The 22604-nt window shown below is 48.9% G+C and overlaps 2 protein-coding genes across 2 annotated transcripts in view; one reads left to right on the forward strand and one right to left on the reverse strand.

Annotated features, from left to right (window-relative positions):
* Window positions 1-22604, forward strand: part of park (E3 ubiquitin-protein ligase parkin) — a 651541-nt gene that overhangs the window by 228185 nt on the left and 400752 nt on the right. The gene's annotated exons all lie outside the window — the stretch shown is intronic.
* Window positions 6230-9219, reverse strand: LOC135909823 (ciliary rootlet coiled-coil protein 2-like). Its single transcript, XM_070529949.1, is given in 2 exon segments — window positions 6230-6957; window positions 9216-9219. Coding segments are annotated over 2 exon segments (732 nt in total).

Below are 22604 nucleotides of genomic sequence, written 5' to 3' on the forward strand. Positions count from 1 at the left end.
TTGCCTATCACGCGCCCCCATTGACCCGCCGCCGCAAGACGACGAGAATGACGACGCCTTCCTTGGAATGATAAGCGCGGAAGACTTCGCTGCACAGCAACGGGCCGACGCGGAGCTAAAAGACCTCGTCCAGTATTTGGAAGGGAACACCGACGTTGTCCCCAAGGCATTTAAGCGCGGATTATCTTCCTTCACGCTTCAAAACAATCTACTCGTGAAGAACTTTTCACCAGTTCGCGCCAACTTCCTTCTTGTTGTTCCGTCAGGACTTCGTCCAGAAGTATTGCACGCCCTACATGACGATCCGACCGCTGGGCACCTATGACTTTCCCGGACACTATCGAGGATACAAAAAAAGTATTATTGGCCGCACCTGACCGTCGACGTCGCCCGTTATGTCAAAACATGCCGAGACTGTCAGCGACGCAAGACACCGCCGACAAGGCCAGGCAGATTACTACAGCCAATCGAGCCTCCTTGCCGACCATTCCAGCAGATCGGGATGGACTTGCTGGGACCCTTTCCGACGTCAACAACTGGAAATAAGTGGATCGTCGTGGCGACGGACTACCTCACCCGCTTCGCTGAAACGAAAGCACTGCCGAAAGGTAGCGCAGCCGAAGTGGCGAAATTCTTTGTCGAAAACATCCTGCTGCGACATGGCGCCCCAGAAGTCCTCATCACCGACAGAGGAATGGCCTTTACAGCGGAGCTCACTCAAGCCATTCTGAACTACAGTCAGACAAGGCACAGGAGGACAACGGCCTACCACCCGCTGACGAATGGTCTTACGGAGCGGCTGAATAAGACCCTCGCCGACATGCTAGCAATGTACGTCGACGTCGAACACAAGACGTGGGATGCCGTCCTGCCGTACGTAACATTCGCTTACAACACGGCGGTGCAAGAAACAACACAGATCACGCCGTTCAAGTTGGTTTACGGCAGGAACCCGACGACGACGCTCGACGCCATGTTGCCGCACGTCTCTGACGAAGAGAATCTTGACGTCGCTACCTATCTCCAGCGCGCCGAAGAAGCCCGACAACTCGCCCGCCTACGGATCAAAAACCGGCAGCGTACCGACAGCCGACACTACAATCTCCGACGACGCTTCGTCGAGTACCAGCCCGGCGACCGTGTTTGGGTATGGACCCCGATACGCCGACGAGGACTCAGTGAGAAACTACTCCGACGCTATTTCGGACCGTACAAGATCATCCGACGTATGGGCGCACTGGACTATGAGGTCGTGCCAGACGGCATTTCGCTGTCACAGCGGCGCCGCTCACGATCTGAAATTGTCCACGTTATGCGACTCAAGCCGTACCACCAGCGTTGACGAACTTTGGGACTTCGCGTAACTTTCCTTTGGACTTTGTTTCTTTTCGTTGTTTTGTTACTTTGGTTTAATAAGTGTCCTTTTGTGTTTCGCTCTTATTGTAGCATCGGGACGATGCTTTTTAAGAGGGGGGTATTGACACGTGTACTTATATTTATCGGGCGACCACGTTTTGCCGCCTAACAAATCTTATCGCACAGCGCGGGACGCGCTTGCATGTATCCGAAGTTTCTGGAAAGTTATCGATGCTTCTATCCGCAGTCTGTTGTCGCCGAACCTTGTGTTATCTGATTTATTCGCCTGACGCGAATGGTGTAGAACTTTGTGGAAGGCACGCCGGTCCGACCGATTGGTCTGGAACATTCGACGTTTCTGTATAAAAGCTGACGCGCTTGACCCGCTGATGAGATTTTCGACGATCGCCGACTGTATTCGCCGCTATCGTTGTGCTCTAAGTGTAGCCTGTTTTGTGGGCACAGGTTCGCCGAATAAAAGATAGTTTTGTCTTTCACAGTACTGCTACTGTGTTCTTTAACGTCACTACCACGTGACAATATGCTAGTATCATCGGCGTAAATTATATAGTTTGCCTTGATAATAATGATATCATTAATATATAATTTAAAGAGGAAAGGGCCCAAAATAATGCCTTGTGGCACGCCATAAGAAACGGGCAGTGGACTAGAGAGTTCATCATTAATACCGACCCTTTGCTTGCGGTGTGCTATATAATATGTGATGAGTGATGCAGCCTTCCCGTGGTAGCCATATCCTAGGAGTTTTGTAATAAGCAGTGAATGATTTACACAATCAAAAGCATTTGTAAAATCTGCAAACAAACCGAGAAGCAGCTTTCCCTCATCAACTGCCCTTAAAATTAACTCTTTCTGAGCAAGTAAGGCACACTCCGTGCTGAGGCCTTTGCGAAAGCCAAATTGGCATTCATTTAGAAGTTTATGCTCTTGCTCAAAATCCATAAACCGATTTAAAATTACTTTTTCAAGTACCTTTGAGAACATAGGGAGGATTGATATTGGAGGATAGTGGCTCATGTCATTTTCGTCACCTTTTTTATATAGGACACTAATGGGAGCTTCTTGCATTTTATTGGGAAAAATAGCCTGACTGAGACAAAGGTTGAATATATATGCAGTGCATGTAGCCAGAATATCAACAACGTATTTTAAAGGTTTTATGTGTAACTCGTCAGTATCTTTCGCATTGCTGTTTTTAGATTTTTATGTGGGTGATTTGATTTTCATCCACAGGTTTAAGGAAAATAGTGTTGCTATTAACCGAAATACTACTAAGATCATTTTGTAGCATAGGCATATTACCTGCACTTGCGAAATATGTATTAAATGTATCTGCAAGCCGCTTCGCAGATAGTTCTATGCCATTAATATCTAATTTAAGAACTTTACTGATAGGCGGATGATGCGTTAATACAGAGTTGAGCTTTTTCCACATAATCTCAGAGCATCTAGCAGCAGTTGCAATGAAATTTGCAAAATATTCTGGCCTACCTTTTTTAAAATCTTTATCTAGGCGAACACGGCATACTTTAAATTGGCGGAATAATTCGATATCTTTAGTTGAAATAAGCTTGCCATAGAGAACATTTTTATGCGCGATTCGTCTGAGAAGCTCAAGAGTTAATCCATGGTTTCCGAATTTTCTTGCTTTGCTTAAGGCGCACTGAGGGAAAGCTGGATTCATATATTGATTTGACAATGTGAAGAAATTTTTCATAGGCCACATTTGCTTCGTTGAATTTATATACATTTTCCCAACAGGCATTTTCTATTTGTTCCCGAAATATAGACTAATTGCGTGGGGTTATTTTTTGCATCTGGTACGTGCATTGGCTGCATTACCTTTTCCCGTACGTGCCCTTTGGAAAATAAGTATAGGCAAGTGGTCGCTGAGGTCATAGGCAAGTACTCCCGCCTTAACCTTTTCAGGGGTGATATTTGTGAAAAAAAATCAATTAAAGATGAATTTTCAGGAACTTAGTGGGTAAGTTAATTACATTCACTAAAACATTCACTTTCAGTAATGTATTTAATTGTAAAGTTTGGGAACAGCTTTTCATCATATGATGAAAATGATGACGGAAATATTGTATGGAATATTTATTTCCTTCCTTTAATTAGACAGATGACGTTAGTGTGCTGTGGTCAAACTTTAAAGACATAGTCATGCACTGTGAAAGTACCTACGTGCCTTTAAAGAAAAAGCGCATCAACAGGGAGTACCCGTGGATGGATCGTAATCTGATACATCTGAAACGCAAAATAAAACGCTCTCGAAAACGTGGTGACAGGAAACAACTTGTAAGTCTAGCGCGCACTTTCAAAGATAAAGTGCGCGCTGCAAGAGATCAGTTCTTTTCTTCCACATTGACTTCTTTCATGTCGGAGCAACCAAGCAAATTCTGGCAATAGTTATCTAAAGATAAAAGCGGCATCACAGAGATCAGAACATCTGGCATAAACATTGACGATCCTTTAGCCACTGCTAATGAATTTAACGCGTTTTTTCAATCGGTGTTTACTATCAACGCATCGCACGCGCCCTTGCAACCTTACACGCTTCGTAATCCGATGGCCGAAGTAGATTTAAGCAAAAACGGCATTGTTAGCCTTTTGCGTAATCTACACATAAAAAAGTCATCAGGTCCGGACAAAATATCTAATGTTATCCTCAACAGATATGCAGTCTGGGTAGCAGAGTACTTATATGTAATGTGTAAAACATCGTTAGAATTCTGTGTGATACCGGATGAGTGGCTCTTTGCAAGGATAGTTCCGATTCACAAATCTGGATCCCTTTTAGAACTAAATAATTACAGACCAGTTTCCTTAACATCAACAACTTGTAAACTGCTAGAACACATTTTATTTAAAGCGATTATAACACGTTTAGAGAATAATCATTTACTTCATTTAAATCAACGTGGATTTAGGGCTAATTTATCCTCAATAACACAGTGAGGTGAGATAACGGATGATTTTATTAATGCACTGAATATGAGGGGTAAAATCGATTCATTGTTTTTGGACTTTTCCAAAGCGTTCGATGTAGTTCCGCATGCCGATTCAGTAACTAAACTGCTCTCTATGGGCATTGAATGCAATATCATCCGTTGGATAGAATCTTATTTGTCCTGAAGAAAACAATACGTTGCTGTTAAAGACTGCGTTTCTGGTACATTGAAAGTGCACTCAAGGGTACCACAGGGGTCAGTTCTCGGTCCTTTGTTGTTCTTAGTTTATATCAATGACATCTATTTATCTGTTCAGTCGCCTGTGAAGATCCGGTTGTTTGCAGACGATTGTGTTGTTTATACTAACGTAAATCATCACTACGACCAAGTAAGACTTAGTGAGGTGTTGCACTCAATAAGCGTATGGTGTGAAACATGGGGATTGAAGCTACATACCTCGAAGACGGCAGCTATTACATGTACCAACAAGAAAGAACCGTTAGATTTTGCTTATATTATTAATAATTCTTATATATATAAAACCCAGCGAGTGAAGCATTTAGGTGTTATACTCACAAGCAATTTAAGTTGGGAACCCCATATAGAAAACGTTTGCAGCGACGCGCTAGAAAAGCTGGCATTTATGAAACGGAAATTGCGCCGTACCTCATCGACCGTTAAGTTAACAGCATACAAAGCTCTTGTCAGACCAAAATTAGAACATGCGGATTTGATCTGGAGCCCTCATCAAAAATATTTAATCAAGAAAATAGAGTGCAAAATTTTGCTTTGCGGTTTATATGCTCCAGATACTCGCGTTTTTCTAGCGTGTCCGTTCTTCGCGACAGGCGAAATTGAAAAAACTAGCTCATCGCAGAATTGTATCTCGCATCAATTTTTATATCAGCTGTACCATGGCCACTACAAAATACCGCGTGAATATTATTTACCTGAGCCCCCCATGTGGTCTGCTCGTACAAACCACAACAAAACAATTAAGCAACCATTTAGTAATCTTAACATCCATGAATATTCTATTTTTCCCCATGCAATTTCTCTATGGAATAAATTACCCGAAGAAGTAGTTAACGTTAATACAGCAGAATCGTTCGTTCAGCTTTGCAATAACCTTTTCTTTGACCTCTAAACTGCCACAATGAAAGCAGTTGCTTTTGCGTTACGCTTTTTCATTGTTATTTTGTTCATGTATTGCACTGTTGTATGTTTATGTTTATTTCTGTTACGTATAGTGTGACAATGATGTATGTACATGTTTTGTTGTGTTGTCAATTGCAAATTGACAGTTGTAATTTACGTTGCTGTATGTACCCACTCCTGCTTGGGCCCGAATAGGGCCTGCAGTATTTGTAAATAAAATAAAATAAAAATATTAATATTGATGTTCCCGCCGTAAATTACATCAAGCCGATTTTCATGAACAAACTCGAAGATTTCTTCTAAGTTATAAAAAAATTGGTAACGCTGCCGTTGGGAGAACGATAACAAACTATAATAACGGTGTTATGCATTTTTATTGCTAGAACTTTATAGTCAGTTGTTGCGGAGAGTTCGGCACACTCGAAGGCTCCCTTTACCAGGATGCATACTCCGCCTCCGCGAGAGTATGTCCGGTTTCAGTAGAAGTTACTTTAATTTCGGATACGGAAAATATTTGTCTCGTTCATTGACCATGTTTCTGTTAACAATATCGTATCAAATGATTGCCCTAGCTGTTCAAAAAACAAGCACAGGTCGTTTTTCTTATTTGAAACTGTGCGGATGTTCAGATGAAAGCATTTAAAGGATTGCAGAAGTTTTTTACCTAAATGCTGACTGAATACTTGTGGCAACATGTAGGTCTCCCCACTTGCTCAAGTCATCGTTATCAAGAACTGTTTTTAAACGAGTTTATCAAGATCCCTTGCGGCAGAAACAGCCACTGGGCGTTCACCGTCGGCTTTTCGGACATGAACGCGGCCGTTTCTTTGCCATACATATTTCTAGTTCGCTCGCTTCGCCCATGTCTTTGTCTCAAAGTGTAAATCACGGGTCCTTTTTGTCACATTTTCAACCAGGAATACATGCTCTTTCGATACACGCAACTTATTTCTGCTTTTCCACCAGCGGTCCCTACCGGCTTGTTTTGCGAAGCGACAGATTATACCCGGTATCTTTTCTTTTTTTGACGGCAGCCGGTGAATTTAAGCAACGTCATTATCTGAGAGCTGTGGAAGTTCGACCTGCACGGCTACTTCGTTTAGCTTTTCGAGCAGGTTTTCTTTTTCAGAGTGTAGAATTCCATAAAATTCCAGGTTTAAGTGGCGGCTCCTCCATTCAAGTTGGTCACTTTCAGCTTGAAGCTGATTGATGTCACGCTCGTTTCCCTCAAGTCTTTCGGTTCTGCGTTTTAGTTCCTTGATCTCATTTTCATTTCGTTCCGTTCGTTGTTGCAGTTCATCGTACTGTTCGCTCAGAAATTGTTTACAATTTCTGAGCAAACAGTACGATACGTCTTCACTGCCTTCAACCGCCTCTCGTAGTGGCAACATCTGGTCAAGCTTTCCGTTAATTGTCACCGGAAAATACGGTATTGTTTGTAGGAAAGAGTCGTCATCCTGGTGATCTTCTGGTGGCGGTCGATAGGAGAACGGGAGAGGAAGTCGACGTCAGAGTGTTTTCATCCGGACTTCTATATCACGGTGATGTCGAATTTTTGCAAGCGCAGGCTCCAGCGTGCTAGACATCCTGAAGGGTTTTTAGTTTGGCTAGCCAACAGAGAACACGATCATCGCTTATGACTTCGAATGATAAGGGCGAAATTTCATGGTAGCCCAACATATGGCAATACATTCCTTTTCCTTCATTGAATAAGTGACTTCCGTTTTGATAGCGACCTGCTAGCGTAAAATATGACTGTTTCAAGTCCGTCTTTTCATTGGACATGACTAGCACCGAGGCTTACACTGCTTGTTTGGGTGTGGATTTCGGTATCGGCGTCTTTGTAGAAGTAAGTGAATACTGGTGGTGACAGCAAGCGTCGTTTTAATTTTTCAAATGCCTCGCCTTGCGATGTTTCCCACTTAAATTGTATGTCGGATTTCGTGAAAAGAGCCAGACGTGTGGCGAGGCTAGAGAACTTGACAAACCGCACAGAGACCAACAACCCTGCACACTGACTTCCTGTCGATAGGCTGCAGAAAGTTTGCAATGGCAGGTGTTTTCTGCAAATACAAAATGACTTCTGACGTGCGGATGACATGGCCCAGCAACACAAGTTCTTCGTAAGCAAAGCAATATTTCTCCGGGTTCAGGGTGAGCCGAGATGATTTGATGGCCTCTAGTACTGTTGCAAGGTACTTAACGTCATTATCGAAGTTTGAGGCACATGCGACAACGTCATCAAGGTCTGAACACTGAATACTGAACAGGTCTGCCATTTCAAGACAGTCAGTATCCTGTCCACTACACGCAGGAAAGTTGCAGGTGCCCAGCAAAGACCAAATCGCATGACCATAGAGAAAGACATTCAACAAGAGTGGATACTCCCATAGAGCCCATCGGCTGAATTGACTGTAGTGGATATGAAACGGCTCCAACACATCGCTAATCGGCGACCTAAACTATAGATCACGGGTGATCGGTTTTAATATGTGGGGTAACAAAAACGTTAAGGGCAGTTAAAGACATGCATTTATTTTTTTTTGAACTGCCCAATTTTAGTATGTTTTCGCAGCCCCTATAGGTAGTCCAAAAATCGGACGCTGACTGTACAACTGACCAAGAGGACGCTTCAAATGATCCATGGGGTGAACGCGTGGCGGAAGGAGGATGAGAGCAGAAAGGGCCGACGCACTGAAGAAATAAAAAGAAAGTAAGCGTGCCGCCACCTCTTTGAAGGAGCTTGAGGTCAAGAAAACAAAGTGTTGGCGGACGCCGAGATGCAGGTGTCCCTCATACAAACCAAACTCTTTAAAGCAGTGTAATTTAAAGCACTGAGATATTGTGTACGGGCTGATAGTATGTCAGGACAGTTGAGGTTGAGTTCCCAGCTGCTGAGAGAGAATCTCAGTTGCGACAAAGTTCAGGCCTCATACCGATGAGCTTGCTATCAGTTGATAGAAATAGCTCATATTCGAAAACGTTTACTTCTGTATGCATCTCCTTTTCGTTTGTATTTGAAAATGTTCTGCTCGATTCGGAATGGGTTTTACCATTTTTTCCGCTGTGCATTTTACTATCACCTTCTTTCTATTTTCTCTTTGAATAAAATTGATATTACTCGTTACTATTCAAATTGTATTAAATAATACTTTTTGTTTCAGCATGCTTACTAGCTAGTGACAGCATCGGGCAACATGGTGTCAGCCCGTCTTGACATAAAACAAAGTTCTGGCTCATTCAGGGAATTTCGCAAAGGTGCTCAGGGAAAACCTCGAAAACTCGGGGAATTTGGAAACGTCAACTTGGTAGACACCCTGTGTATAGCATCAAGCCGGTGGCTTTAATACATACAGAAAGATATTCAACAAAAGCGGACACTCCCATAGACCCCAGTGGCCGAATTAATACGCTCCAAGCCGGCGGCGTTAATATATAGAGAAAGATATTCGACAAGAGCGGACGCTTCTATCAAGCCCATTGGCCGAATTAACTGCAGCGCACGAAGCCGCTGGCTTTAGTACATAGAGAATTACATTCAACGAGAGCGGACACTCCCATAGCGCACAGCGGCCTAATTGACTATAGCGCACCAAGCCGCTGGCGTTAATAAATAAAGACATTCAACAAGAGCGGACACTCTCATGAGCCCAGCGGCCGAATTAAGTGAAGCGCACCAAGCCGCCCGTGGTAATACATAAATAGATTCAACAAGAGCGGACGCACCCATAGATCCCAGCGGCCGAATTGATTGTATCGCACCGAGCCGGCAGCGTTACTACATAGAGAAATTCAACAAGAGCGGACACTCCCATAAACCCCAGTGCCCGAATTGACTGTAGCCCACCAAGCCGTCGGAGGTAATACATAGAGAAAGATATTCAACAAGAGCGAACACTCCCATAGAGCCCAGCGGCCTAATTGGTCGCCCTTTTTCCTACTTTCCTCAATTTTCGCAGCGAGGCTTCAGCTACTCCGGTTAAGATCGAGGTTGGAAAGCCTGCTTTTTCCTTCTTTCGAATCTGGGTTTGAAAGCTTTCCTTTGCGTTATGGCAACAAGATTTCTTCAGTGACACTTCCAGGCACATCTGAGCAAGGGTGCGTTTTACTGTCTTTGAATGGGAGGAATCATAGGGCTATATTTTTTTTTTGTGCGCGAGGGCGATACACCCAGCAAAAGCTTTGGTCTTTAAGGATGATGTCAATGTCTAAAAACTGCAATCTGTTTCCTTGGGTAAGTTCATGGGTGAAGTCCAAACCTTTTCCAAGTAGTTTAAAACCAGATAAAACTTCTTCCACTATTTGTGGCTAAGAAGAGGAAACCTGTTTCTTTAAAATAAGTAAAAAAATCCTAAACATATCTAAATGTTTTCAGCACTTTGGCTTCGTCAAAAGTATCCGCCAGTGACCTGTCCAACTGCGCAAGAAAGATGTTACATACCACAGGAGCCACGCAGGAACCGATGCAAATTCCTTTTTTCTGAACAAACAGCTGGTCTTCAAATAATACCACCGTGCAAGACAAGTAGTACTCTAACATTGCCAAGAAATTCGCGACAGAAACACCGGCAGAGTTCTGGAAGGAAACCGCCCCATTCTTTTCTATGCATGACTGTACAGCGGCTGACAACTCAGTCTGTGGGATATGTTAGAACAAATCAACAACGTCAATAGAAAACATATAACCTGAAGACTTATTGTCATTCAAAAATTTAACAACATCAAGAGAATTCCTGCAAGAAAATGGGTCTTCAACATCTAAACTATTAAGATACCTTAGCAGGAAACCACTAACTCTGCTCTGCCAAGCCCCCTCTTTCACTGACGATACATCTGAACGGTATGTCTTCCTTATGTGTTTTCGCTGTAAAAAATACCTATAAGCTATTTCCTTTACAAAGCCGAATACCTTGAGCATTTTTGTCCAAGCCAATACTTTCACACAGAGAAACCGCATAAGATTTCAACTTTCCCAGATTAACCACGGTCTTGCGGAAATTCCTTTGCACAGCTTCATGAGCCTTCTCGTTGAATATACCAGACGGAATGATGACGAATCCGCCTTGCTTGTCCGCTTGAATGAGTCGCAGCTTCTGGTCGGCGAAGAACTTGACAACTCACTCTTCTGGAAACATGCACCAACTAGCCCCCCCTCCCCAATAAGTATTACAAAAGATATTCAACATAGGCGGAAACTCCCAGCCGAAAGGATGAATTAACAGCAGGGCACCAAGCCGCCGCGTTGATACACAGAGAAAGAGATTCGACGAGAGCAGGCACTCCCATAGGCCCCACCGCCCGAATGGTCTATAGCGCACTAAGCCGCAGGCGTTAATGCATAGAAAAAGACATTCAACAAGAGCAGGCAATCCCATAGAGCTCAGTGGCCAACTGACTGTATACGCACCAAGCCACCGGCGTTAAAAATTGGAGGACGCTTAAGCTTCGCCTTCAAGAGTGGAACGCGATAGCGTTCCCGTCGACCCGCCAATGGGTGTAAGACAATGGGCTACAGGGCAGCCATCACTTACGAGGCGCCCCGCATCAGACGCGGTAAGCGTCGAGCCATATGGTCGAGCAACGCGGCGTTCGGCGCAGCAACGAAACGTGCGCCTGAGCAAGCGGAGCGAACCAAAGAACTCGGTATCCCTGAGGGGGAAATGATGCACGCCAGCCAAACGCCGTGATCGGCACGGGCAGAGAGATAGATAGTGATCTAAAGAAAGGAAGGACGCTTGATTCTACAGAGGGAGCAAGGCGAAGCGTTGTCAGGGGAGAGAGTCCGAGCCGCAACAGCTCCAATGCGCGCGTGGCGCGCCATCTGTCGGGGCAGCGCCGTACATGGAGAGGAGGGGGTCTTCTGTGTTTGCCGCAAGATGGCTCTCCGTGTGCGGAAAGCGCAGAAGAAATCCAGCGAAACGCACTTCGCTACTCGTGTAATTGCGACTTCTGTAAGTTACATGTTCATAATTACCGATATACACCACAGTATAACTTTCCACGGCTCGTTTCGAAGGCAACACCGCATTCACTAGAGGCGCGTTTGTACCTTTTGGAAGCATCGAAATCGTGGCTGAGTGGTAGCGTCTCCGTCTCACACTCCGGAGACCCTGGTTCGATTCCCACCCAGCCCATCTTGGAAGTTGCTTTTTATTTATGGAGTGCCTGCCGTGATTTATCGCTCACGGTCAACGCCGCAAATGCCGACGCCGACACCCGACGCCGACGACACCGGCTTTTCTGCGACACGAGCTCCTTAACGCTATCGCGGTAATACATAGAGAAAGATATTCAACTAGAGCGGACACTCGCATGAAGCACAGTGGCCGAATGGACTGTTGCGCGCCAAGCCGCAGGCGTTAATACAGAGAGAAATACATTCAACGAGAGCGGACGCTCCCACAGAGCCCACCGGCCTCATTTACTGCAGCGCACCAAGCCGCCGGCGTCACTACATACTGTTAGGAATGGCTCTACGGGGTGGCAACGTGCCAGCTTTCAATCCGCTGCACGCGTTCCAAGCCCACCAGACGGGGCGCCCTTCGGAGAACTGCGGATGACCGGCAGCCACGTGGTGCGCGGTCAGCTCAGGAATGCGGTACTCGATCGGCAGCGCCACCAGGGACGGAGCAGAGTTCCACGAAGCCCTCTGACGTCGGCTCCGGACACTCGCACGTGTGAGCCTTTCTTTGTGTGTGTGGGCTCGAACGTGTGAGCCTATGTGTGTGTGGGCCGTCCTGCGGGGGGGGGGGGCGGCAAGTTTACAATGACTGGACGAACGTTTCCGTCCACTCGGACTCCGTCCACGTGGACCTCGAAGAGTGACGCCGAACGATGACGTCGAACTATGACGTCAAGCGGAAAGCTTATAAGCAGCGTTTGCCGGCTGCTAGAGGGGGCTCGTGTCGTGCTCGTCGTCGGGAGCTGAGTGGTCGTTGTCATGCTCGAAATGTAGTAGTGAGCTGTGTGCTCGTATGCTGTTTGCTGTATGTTAGTCTTGCGGGCTCCATATGGGAGTCGCGCGAGACTGCAATGTATCTTGCTTAAAATGCTTAATATGTAAATAAATCCTGTTCACCGAGTTCCTCTCTACGACCTTCAACTGCTTCAAATGGTGGCAGCGGCGAGGTAGTCCGACGAGTCCTACATCTGGTCGACAGCGGTAGGATCGTCCGCCAAATCTTACAATACACAAAGACATTCAACAATGGGTGACACTCCCATAGAGCCCAGCTGCCTGCTGCCGGCGTTAATACATAGAGAAAGACATTGAACAAGAGCGGACACTTCCATAAAGCCGAGTGGCCGGATTGACTGCAGCGCACCAAGCCGCCGGCGTTAGTACATAGAGAAAGACATTCAACAAGAGGGGGCGCTCCCATAGAGCCTTGTAGCCTAATTGACTGTAGCGCACCAAGCCGGCAGCGTTAATACATAGAAAAAGGAATTCAACTCAAGCGGACACCCCCACAGAGCGCAGCGGCCGAATTGGCTGTAGACGCACCAAGCCACCAGCGTTAATACATAAAGATATTCAATTGTAACAAGAATGTGACGCCCCCTCAGGCATAACCTTCGATGGCCCGCTAGGCTCGGTAGGCAACATTGGTCACCGCACCCAATAAACACCGACGAGCGCAGCTGCTCTGCGGTCAGTCATGGTTCGTCACCACCACACTGCGAAGCTTCTGTCTAACGGAGGTTGCCTCGAGCACTCCCTCGTTCACGAACCCGGGCGGATCGTGACACTATAGCGACGTGTACCCACGGATCGTCCCATGCCGCCGCGAGCGGTGAAACACTGCCCCCCGTTTCTGCCGGCATGCCGCTGTATGGAAGGCTCGAGCCGTTCGAGGGAGATGGGTCCGCCTGGCCAGTTTACGAGGAACAAGTCCATGTGCTCTGCCGGGCAAAGGGCACATCCGATGCCAAACAGCGGGACATTTTCCTGGCCAGCTGCGGGATCGGCGTCTTCAGTCTCCTGCTCGACCTTCTCAAGCCAGCCACGCCGCATGTTAAAACGCTGGGTGAGCTGATCGCCATATTGCACTCGCATTTCAACCCAGCACCGTCCCACTAATGGAGTGTTTCCGCTTCAAAAACCGGAGCCGCCGGGAAGGAGGGACCCTCGGGCAGTTCGTTGCTGCGCTACGCGGGTTAGCGAGTGCCTGAGTCTTCGGGGTACAGCTGAACTCGCTGCTCCGGGACCGTTTCGTCTGCGACATCAACAATACCGCCATGCAGACGCCTGCAGCTTGGAGCTTCCCGACCGCTCGCTGGACGACGCCGTGAAGGCAGCGCTGGCAATGGAAGCTGCCGCCAAGGAGGCCGGCGAGATTGCCCGTGCGATTGGCTCACCGTCAGCGGAAACGGTGGTCAACAAGTTGGCGACAAAGGGCGGTACCTTCGGTCGCTGTGGTGTTGCCCACTCCCGCTGACAGTGCCAGTTCTCGCAAGCACAATGCTTCACTTGCGGGAAAAGTGGGCACCTGAAACGGGTTTGCCGAAGGGCGAGGACGAACAGCAAACAGCAGCAGCAGCCTAGTTCAAGCCCAGGTACCACACAAGCCCGCGGCCAGGGTAGCCGTCGTAAGGGTATGCGGCGGGGGCATGCGGCAGCAGGCTCGAGTTCTTCCGCGGCCAGGCTCCACATCGGGGCCGAGGACCTGCCGATTTTCAACCTGTGGCACACAGGACTTGTACCGTCGTACGTGCTCACCGTCGAAATCTGCGGGCACCTCATTTCCATGGAACTGGATACAGGGGCCAGCGTGTCAGTATTGGCCGGGAAACTGTTCAAGCGTACTTTTCCCGGCGTGTCCGTCGAGGCTTCGCGCGTGATGCTGCGTAGCTACTCCGGGCAGCTCTCACAGGTCCAGGGGGAGGCACAAGTCAGCGTTCGCTTTGGCGACAGGGAGGCAATCCTTCCCCTTTACTTAATCAAGGGGTCGTCGCCGACGCTGCTGGGCCGAAACTGGATTCGTGCATTGGGCGTTCGTCGCCCAGAGTACCAAGAAGCCAGCCTGCATGTGGCGAAAGTCGTCCCCAGCCTCCTGACCGTGTTCAAGTCCCTGTTCCAGCCAGTGGTGCGCACATTCGCCGGCACGACTGCTGGCATCTATGTGTCCGAGGGAGCCTGGCCATGTTTTTTCAATCCTCGCCCACTGTCGTTCACCTTGAAGGATGGAGTGACCCAGGAGCTGAAACGGTTACAGCGAGAAGGCATCCTTGTTCCCGTCAAGACGTCTGAAGGGGCCGCTCGCATCGTACCAGTCCTCAAGCGAGACGGCAGTGTCAGGATTTGCGGGCATTTCAAAGTTACCATTAACCCCATCGCTACCATTGAGAAGTACCCGTTGCCCCGATTTGAAGATCTCTGGTCAGTGTTATGCAGTGGACTGAAGTTCACCAAGCTCGACCTCAGAGATACTTATCAGCAGCTGGTGCTCCAGGATGCCTCCCGGAAGTATGTCACAATATCGACAACTTTGCGGCTGTTCCAGTACACGCGCTTACCGTTTGGCGTGGCCTCAGTCTCAGCCATATTTCATAGGGAGATGGACAACCTCTTCAGGGGTATGAGGCTGTCGGTGTATGTCGGTGTACTTGGATGACATCCTGGTTACTGTCAGCGACGACGGGGACCACCTGCAATACCTGCACAACGTCCTGGCACGACTGCAGGACGCCGGCCTCAAGCTCAAGCTGGAATAGCGCATTTTCCTGGGCCCCAGTGTTCAGTACTTGGGACGTGTCATTTACCAAGCTGGCCTAGCCCCGGCTCCCCGCAAAGTTGATGCTGTGCTAAAGGTGCCTAAGCCCCAAAAGAGGAAGGAGCTTCAGAGCTACCTCGGCCTCATCAAATTCTACAGGAGTTTCGTTCCCAACCTGTTGGAGTATCTACAGCTACTCCATATTCTGTTTCGATATGGTCAGCAATGAGTCTGGAAGAAGGAGAAGGACCGGGCCTTCCAGCGCATCAGGGAGTTAATCCCCCGAGGCTCCAGTGCTGGTACACTTTGATCCTGCCAAGCCTGTCATCCTGACCCGAGATGCGTCGCCGTACGGCTTGGGAGCCGTCCTGGCACACCGAGACAAGGATGGCCAGGAACGCCCTGTGCAATTTGCTTCTCGTCGGCTTCATGCTGCAGAGCAACGTTACAGCCAGCTGGACAAGGAAGTTCTGGCCCTCATGTTCGGTGTCGAACGCTTCCAGCAGTATCTGTGGAGCGGGAATTTCGAAGTGGTCACTTGCCACAAGCCGCTGTTGGGGCTGCTGGGGCCTGACAAGGCACTTCCCGTGCAGGCATCACCTCGAGTGGTACGCTGGGCCTTGAGGCTGGCAGTTTACAGTTACCAGCTGGTTTACCGTCCAGGAAAGGACCTGGGACCTGTTGATGCCCTGAGTCGCCTGCGCCTGCCAGAGGTGCCTGATGCTGTTCGAGAACCTGCTGAAGTGTTCATGGTAGAGCACGCGTACCCTGGAGGTACTGTCCAGATTTGCGGTACCGCAAGCGACCCGCCGGGACCCAGTCCTGTCTCAGGTGGTCAAGGTGGTGTTCCGTGTGAGGGAGTTGGTTCAGCAGGCCTATAGACACAAGGCCGCCGAGCTGAGCTTGCAGCAGGGCTGCCTACTGTGGGGTTTCATAGTCGTGATCCCACAGAGTCTCCGGCCCATGGTCGTGCAGTTGCTGCACACGGGTCATCCTGGCGTGGGAAAGACCAAGATGGTGGCGCAGTCCCATGTTTGGTGGCCTGGCCTGGACTAGCACATCGGTTGCATGGTGCAGAGCTGCCAAATCTGCGAGGAGCATCAGCGGGCCTCTCTTCATGTGGCAATTAACCCCTGGCCGTTCCCACAAAGATCCTGGTCCCGCCTGCATGTGGATTTTGGGGGGCCCTTCAAGGGTCATTACTTCCTGGCATTTAGTAAAGCAATGAAGGGGTCTAGTTGGTGAACGTTAATGATTATATTGCCTTTAATGCTACACTGACGATTTTAAGTGAAGAACAGGACGTAGACGTACGTAGCGCAAACTACCAACTGTTTGATACTTTAAAAAAACGCGCTTATCAACAATTGGTAGTTTGCGCTACGTACGTCGACGTCCTGCCCTTCACTGAAAATCGTCAGTGTATGAACTTCCTGGTAGCCGTGGACGCCTTTTCGAAGTGGGTGGAGGTTCTACCTGTCACCAGTCAGGCGCGACCATTGCAGCGCTACGACAGTGCTTCGCCGCCGAGTGGTTGCCGGACGTCATCGTGTCCGAGAATAGTCCTGCTTTCGCCAGCACAGAATACCTGGCCTGGCTAAGGAAGAACGGAATCCGCCGGATGATGGTTCCGCCGTACCACCCTGCTTCAAATGGTGCAGCCGAGCGGGTGGTGCAAACCATCAAGGACAAGCTCAAGAAAAGCCAGACTGGAGATTTCCGGACGCAGATTGCCCGGATTGTGTTCCAGTACCGGACCACGCCCCACGATGTCACTGTCCGTGCCGCCTGTGAGCTCCTACTGGGTCGGATGGTCAAGACACCCTTGGACGACTTGCATCCGGATCTGCGATCCACGGTGCTCCGAAGTAGCTGAAGTAAAAGCTGCCTGCTGACCAAGGGTGCCGTCCCGGTCCTTTGCCGGAGTCGGGAGCTCCAGTTATCACCAGGAACTTTCGTCTTGGTCCGCCAGACAGGTGGTGTCTCCTGCCAGCGCCTCATTGGTTCTCGTCCGCATGCCAGGTGGGGCCACGTGGCACAGACACGCCGACCATGTTAGACCTCACCTCGCGACCTGGCCAGCACGCTCGACTGCCACTTCAGACTTCCAGCACGTAGGAGGACTAGCAGCAACACCAGTCGCTTCCAGCGGAGCACCGGCCACTTCGGAGCCGACAAGCGTTGCCAGTGGCGCGGCGCCCGTGGGGTCGGTGTAGAGCCCGGCAGCACTCTCAAGGCCGACCACTGCGGACCCTCCGGATGGAGCGAGGCTGGCTGAGGCAGCACCCGGCGTTGCCACACCCGGCCCCACAACACCGGTGCCTAGGCGGAGTACTCGACGGTGGACGCCGCCGTACCGTTACTCTCCTGGATAGCAGGCACCGTGGACCAGGGTAGCACGGAGGCAGAGCCTCATACTTTGAATTTGGACGTTTTTTTGTTGTCGACAAACTGGAGGTAAAGGGGTTAACAAGCATGTGACGCCCCCTCGGGCATAATCTTCGTTGGCGCGCCAGGCTCGATAGGCAACATTGGTCACCGAACCCAATAAACACCGACACATACATAGAGAAAGAAATTCAAAAAGCGCGGACACTCCCATAGAGCCCCGCGGCCGGATTGACTGTGGCGCACGAAGCCGCCGGCGTTAGTCCACAGAGAACGCATTCAAGAAGAGCGGACACTCCCATAGAGCCCAACGGCCGAATTGAGTGTATAGGCACGAAGCCGCCGGTGTAAATGCATACAGAAAGAAATTCGACAAGAGTGGACACTCCCATGGAGCCCAACTGCCGAATTGACTGTAGCGCACCAAGCCGGCAGCGTTAATACGTGAGAAAGACGTTCAACAAGAGCGAACAACACTGCCCAGAGCCCAGTGGCCATATTGACTGCAGCGCTCCAAGCCGCCGGCGTTAATACATTGAGAGACTGAACAAGAGCGGACACTTCCATAGAGCCCAGCGGCCTTATTGACTGTAGCGCACCAAGCGGAAGGGATTAACTCCTTCCGGCTTAGGTTTTGGGTGCGCCCATATTGAATGCTTGCTGACACATGCTATGCCGGCGGCCCTACTCGCTTCTTTTCTCTTTTTTGCTTCTGCTGCTCATTCGCAGCAGTGTTAACTGTTAGCTAAATCGTGCCCAGTGTTTGCTAAGTAAACGATTCCGCACGTGCGGAATCGTTTATTTAGTTATGATGGCGAACGATCCTTTCACACCTCTATCGAATCTGGGCCACGTGCAATTTCATAAAGTAGACGCAAGACATCTTGTAAATGAGGAAATGTTGATTTCGCTCTATATAAATGCTCGTTCGGGGTTTTTTGTGCGTTCATCCAACGTTGTCGCACCATGTTAGCAGCAGTAGTTCCCGTCGGTTTTGTATTTAGAAATTATAGGAATACTACGTGTAATGGGCAAACGTGCAAAAGTGCTGAATAGGTGACAATACAAAAAAAAGCAATTTATTTTTACATACATGGTGATAGCACCCTACATACAGAGGTGGCCACAACACAGGCTGTCAGCCAGACCATGCTAGACGATCGCAGAATGCCTTTTACTCGCACTCTAGAGAAATGCGTGGGTGCAAAGCCTGTTTTCTGTCGTTCAGAAGACAGCGTTTTCGAGTTCTTGGTTTTTGTGTTCCACGGCGTTATCTTTTGCGCGTTCTAGCCGCGCAACACTATCCATTGTTATCACTCTTGGCAATCGCTCGTCACGTCTTCGACAAGCATGAGTACCGAAAGAAGCTATATGTTGCGGGGCCATAGAAAGCGTAACAAACTTGTCCTAAGTACACGGTTGTTCACGCCAAACTAACTGTCACCACGACCGGCTTGTTTTTTGCTGCGTCACAAACCGAGGCGAGGGGAGTGTGCCTCTGAAGTATCCCGAAAAGTAACGAAATTAATTACAATAATTTTGGTGGTCATAGAATGCGTGATGAACTTGTCCTGGTAGCATTTAGCACACGAGAAACTAACTGCGGCTCACGGCCTAGCTGCTTTTCGCTAACTGCGTCACAACACCTGGCGTGGCCACTGTGCGTGAAAAGTACCCCAAAAAGTAACGAAACACTTACCATAATGTTGTGGTCCAGAGAAACCTCGAAAACTTGTTCCGGTAAGATTCAGTTACGCGGAAGTGCGTAACACGGCCGAGGGGCTTTTCGCTAACAGGGTCACAAAGCCGGGTGCGGCCAGAGCGCCCAAGAACTACCTAAATAAGTTGTAATAATGTTCGTGCTCATAGAAAGCGTCGCAAACATCTCCCAGTCAATTTGAGTCATTAACACAAATTAATTGCGCCCCTTCCCTTATATGGTGTAGTTTCGTTTGAGTTGCCTACCTTGTGATCACGACCATGTGACCCATGACCACTGAATTGGAGCCCTCCTGACACTCGTTAACGCAGGGGGTGCTTTCGATATTGCCTTATTTTGTGTGGCTTCATCCGAGTCTCCCTCCCCCGCATATACGTTAACTTTCGTTAACGTAGCGGATGCATTCGATATCTGCTTATTTCGTGTCGTTTCATCCGAGTCGGCCTCCCCTGCATCCACGTGGGGGCTTCTATATATGTAGCAATAATTTCGTTTCCTCATTTGATTTCGCCATGACGGCACCGCGGATGGACCCCACTTTGTTAGAGATTTCGGACATCCTCAGGGGACCCTGCCGCGGAAGAGGACTTTCTGCGTGGAGTCGGCCTGGTGTCGACGCCGACAGTTCGACCTCAGAGGACGGGAACCCGTCAAGAGCGCACACTGATGTCTGACTACTGCAAGCATCTAGGGTTCAATCCCAGCGAGCTGGGATGCGAGGGAGAAGTCGTCACATACCATCGCCGGTGTAGAAAAGGTGCCATACCAATCTTGAAATAGAACCGCTGCAGGAAGCAGGTTTCACAGCTCCGCGGTTCCGATGTGCTGCACGAGCAGCAAGGGCAGGGCTCATTTTTGCTTGCACCGACGTACTGGGGCGCCTGAACCTGTTACTTTCACGTAGAGAAATAATCGGGTTGACGTACGCCTTGGCTAATGGGCTCTCCTCCAGAAGCTCGAAAAAGGTGCTGGAGAATGTACTTAAAATGAGCAATAGCACCTGCGTCGACTGGAGAAATTATGTCAGGGAGGTGGCGCTGGCTGAGCTTATAGAACAGCCGCCTATGGGAGGTGTAAGCCTGGTTTAGATTGACGAGTGCCTGATGAGAGGCAAACGCAAATCGAACCGAGGTCGACTCCTCGCTGGTGATGACGTTCCTTCCAGATGCCTTAACAACTGCGGCGGCGTAGCAGACCGGGGTCTATGGATTTTTGGCATGCTGTACGTGCAGACAAAGGAGCTGAGGCTCTTTGAAGTTGACAAGAAAGACGCGGCTACCCTCGCCCCCTAATCGCCAAAAATGTCCTCCCAGGCACCACAGTTTACACCGACGAATGGGTTGCGTATACCCACCTTTGCGGACGCCAACGGAGCGCCATTCAGGACTGGCAGTGCGTCAATCACAGCGTCAATTTTGTGGTTCCTGTAACAGGGGTCAACACATAACTGATTGGGAACGAGTGGCAGAAGGCGAAGCGCCGACTCGTTAGGAACGGTAACAAAACCTCGCCGGCTCTGCTGCGCTCGCACCTTGCCTGGATCTGGTGGATTTCGGTGTTTGGGTGATCGGGGATCACAGACTGCTTCCTTCGGCTGATGGAGGCAGTCGCACGCCGCTACCCCGTCTAAAACAACCTCGTGGGCAGCAGCTTAGCAGCTCCTGCTGTCGCAAATCCTCCTTTGTCTCAATGTTTTTCTTTTCTAAAATAACTCTTTTCACAGCCATCCCAATGGTGCATCGGCAGGGTTCAGAAACTTCACGCTGCTCCGGCCGTGACCCTCTACAATACTTGCATTGACTGCAGAATTCAACCGGGTTCACAATATACTTAAAAATATAATGCAGCTGTGACGACTGAAAGTTGTGAAAGTGCTTGGGCTGGAGCCCTTACAAGGTGACAGACAAGAAGAAGCATATGTCTTCATCATCATCAGCCTTGCTACGGCCACTGCAGGGCAAAGGTGTAGTAGCTTCGACGGGGCAGCCGGACGTGGGACCTACGGCATGAGGCCTAACGGCCGGGGCGCGAAGCGCCCCAAAGAAGAGCCGGACTGCTCGAGTCGGGGACCAGACAAAGAATGACTTATTGAAGCGAGGAGAAACGCAGCTGGTATACTTACAGCGTTTGGCGCTGAGTGGCGCCCTGGCGTAAACGATTAGAAACCGAAACACGATATTACATCACCTCTCCCTTGAGACAAAATGCGCCACTCGCTCTCCTCGCCACAAAAGCAAGTCATCACTTACAGAAGAGCACAGCAGTGTAAGCGGTGCACAAGGAATATTTTCCAATGCAGGTTTCGGGCATGTTATTTATCATTGTACAATGAATATGATTTTCTACTAGTATCAGTAATTGAAATATGTCCTGTACACATTTTAGTTGGCGTTGGCCAAATGGAAAAAAATAATCGCAGTGGTCATGCTGCGTTATTGCAATGTTATTAACTTGAACTGAATTGACTAAACAGCACGTGTTAGCACTGTAACAGGCGTGTTTAGTGATGACATCTTTATACAATAGAAAATTCAGGTACATGTACCTATCACAGAATTCTTTTAAACGCGGACATCTTTGGCTTCCACATTTTAAGAGAAACACAGCATGAAGACTGAAAATGAACACGATTGCACTACAGTTCTGAAGAGTACTCGTCTTGGGAAGACAAGAGCGAGATGCACAATTGCACATACAGATCACACATGATAAAGGTTCACTGAATACAAGCAAATGCAAACATCCTTGTGCCCCCTTGGACAACACTGATGGGTGGCTCATTCGCTCTGAGCCTGACTCAGACAGCTCTGTGGCTGTCGTGAATTGAAGATTGTGCGTAAAAAGCACTTTACACTCCATGAATGTTGGGACAGTTTCCCGTGAGAATGCTAAAGACCTACGTAATATGCATGATACTTTTTTGGCATAAAAAGATGAATTCGTATGATGGTCAGTACCGTAGTGATAATGTGCTTACTGCACGTTTCCGCTACAAAAAATGTAAGGTAGCCTCTATACCAGTACTAACTGGAAGAAAAGGTGGGATGGATGGATGGATGAAAAACTTTATTAGGGTTCTTTAGGGCGCGACCTAGCGCGCAGTGGGCCGCTCCCACGTCGGGACAGAGAGGCCGAGCCTCTCTGCCGCGTCGCGGCCCTGTTGGACAGCCCATAACTGTTCTTCGAGGTTGGGGCTGTGTAGGACAGCATCCCAGCGTGAAGAAGTGTTACTTTCCTCGCCTCGTAACGCGGGACATCGCCAGAGCATGTGAGGTAAGTTCGCTAAGTCATTGC

This window comes from Dermacentor albipictus, unplaced genomic scaffold (genome assembly GCF_038994185.2).
Source record: "Dermacentor albipictus isolate Rhodes 1998 colony unplaced genomic scaffold, USDA_Dalb.pri_finalv2 scaffold_36, whole genome shotgun sequence".
NCBI lineage: Eukaryota > Metazoa > Arthropoda > Arachnida > Ixodida > Ixodidae > Dermacentor > Dermacentor albipictus.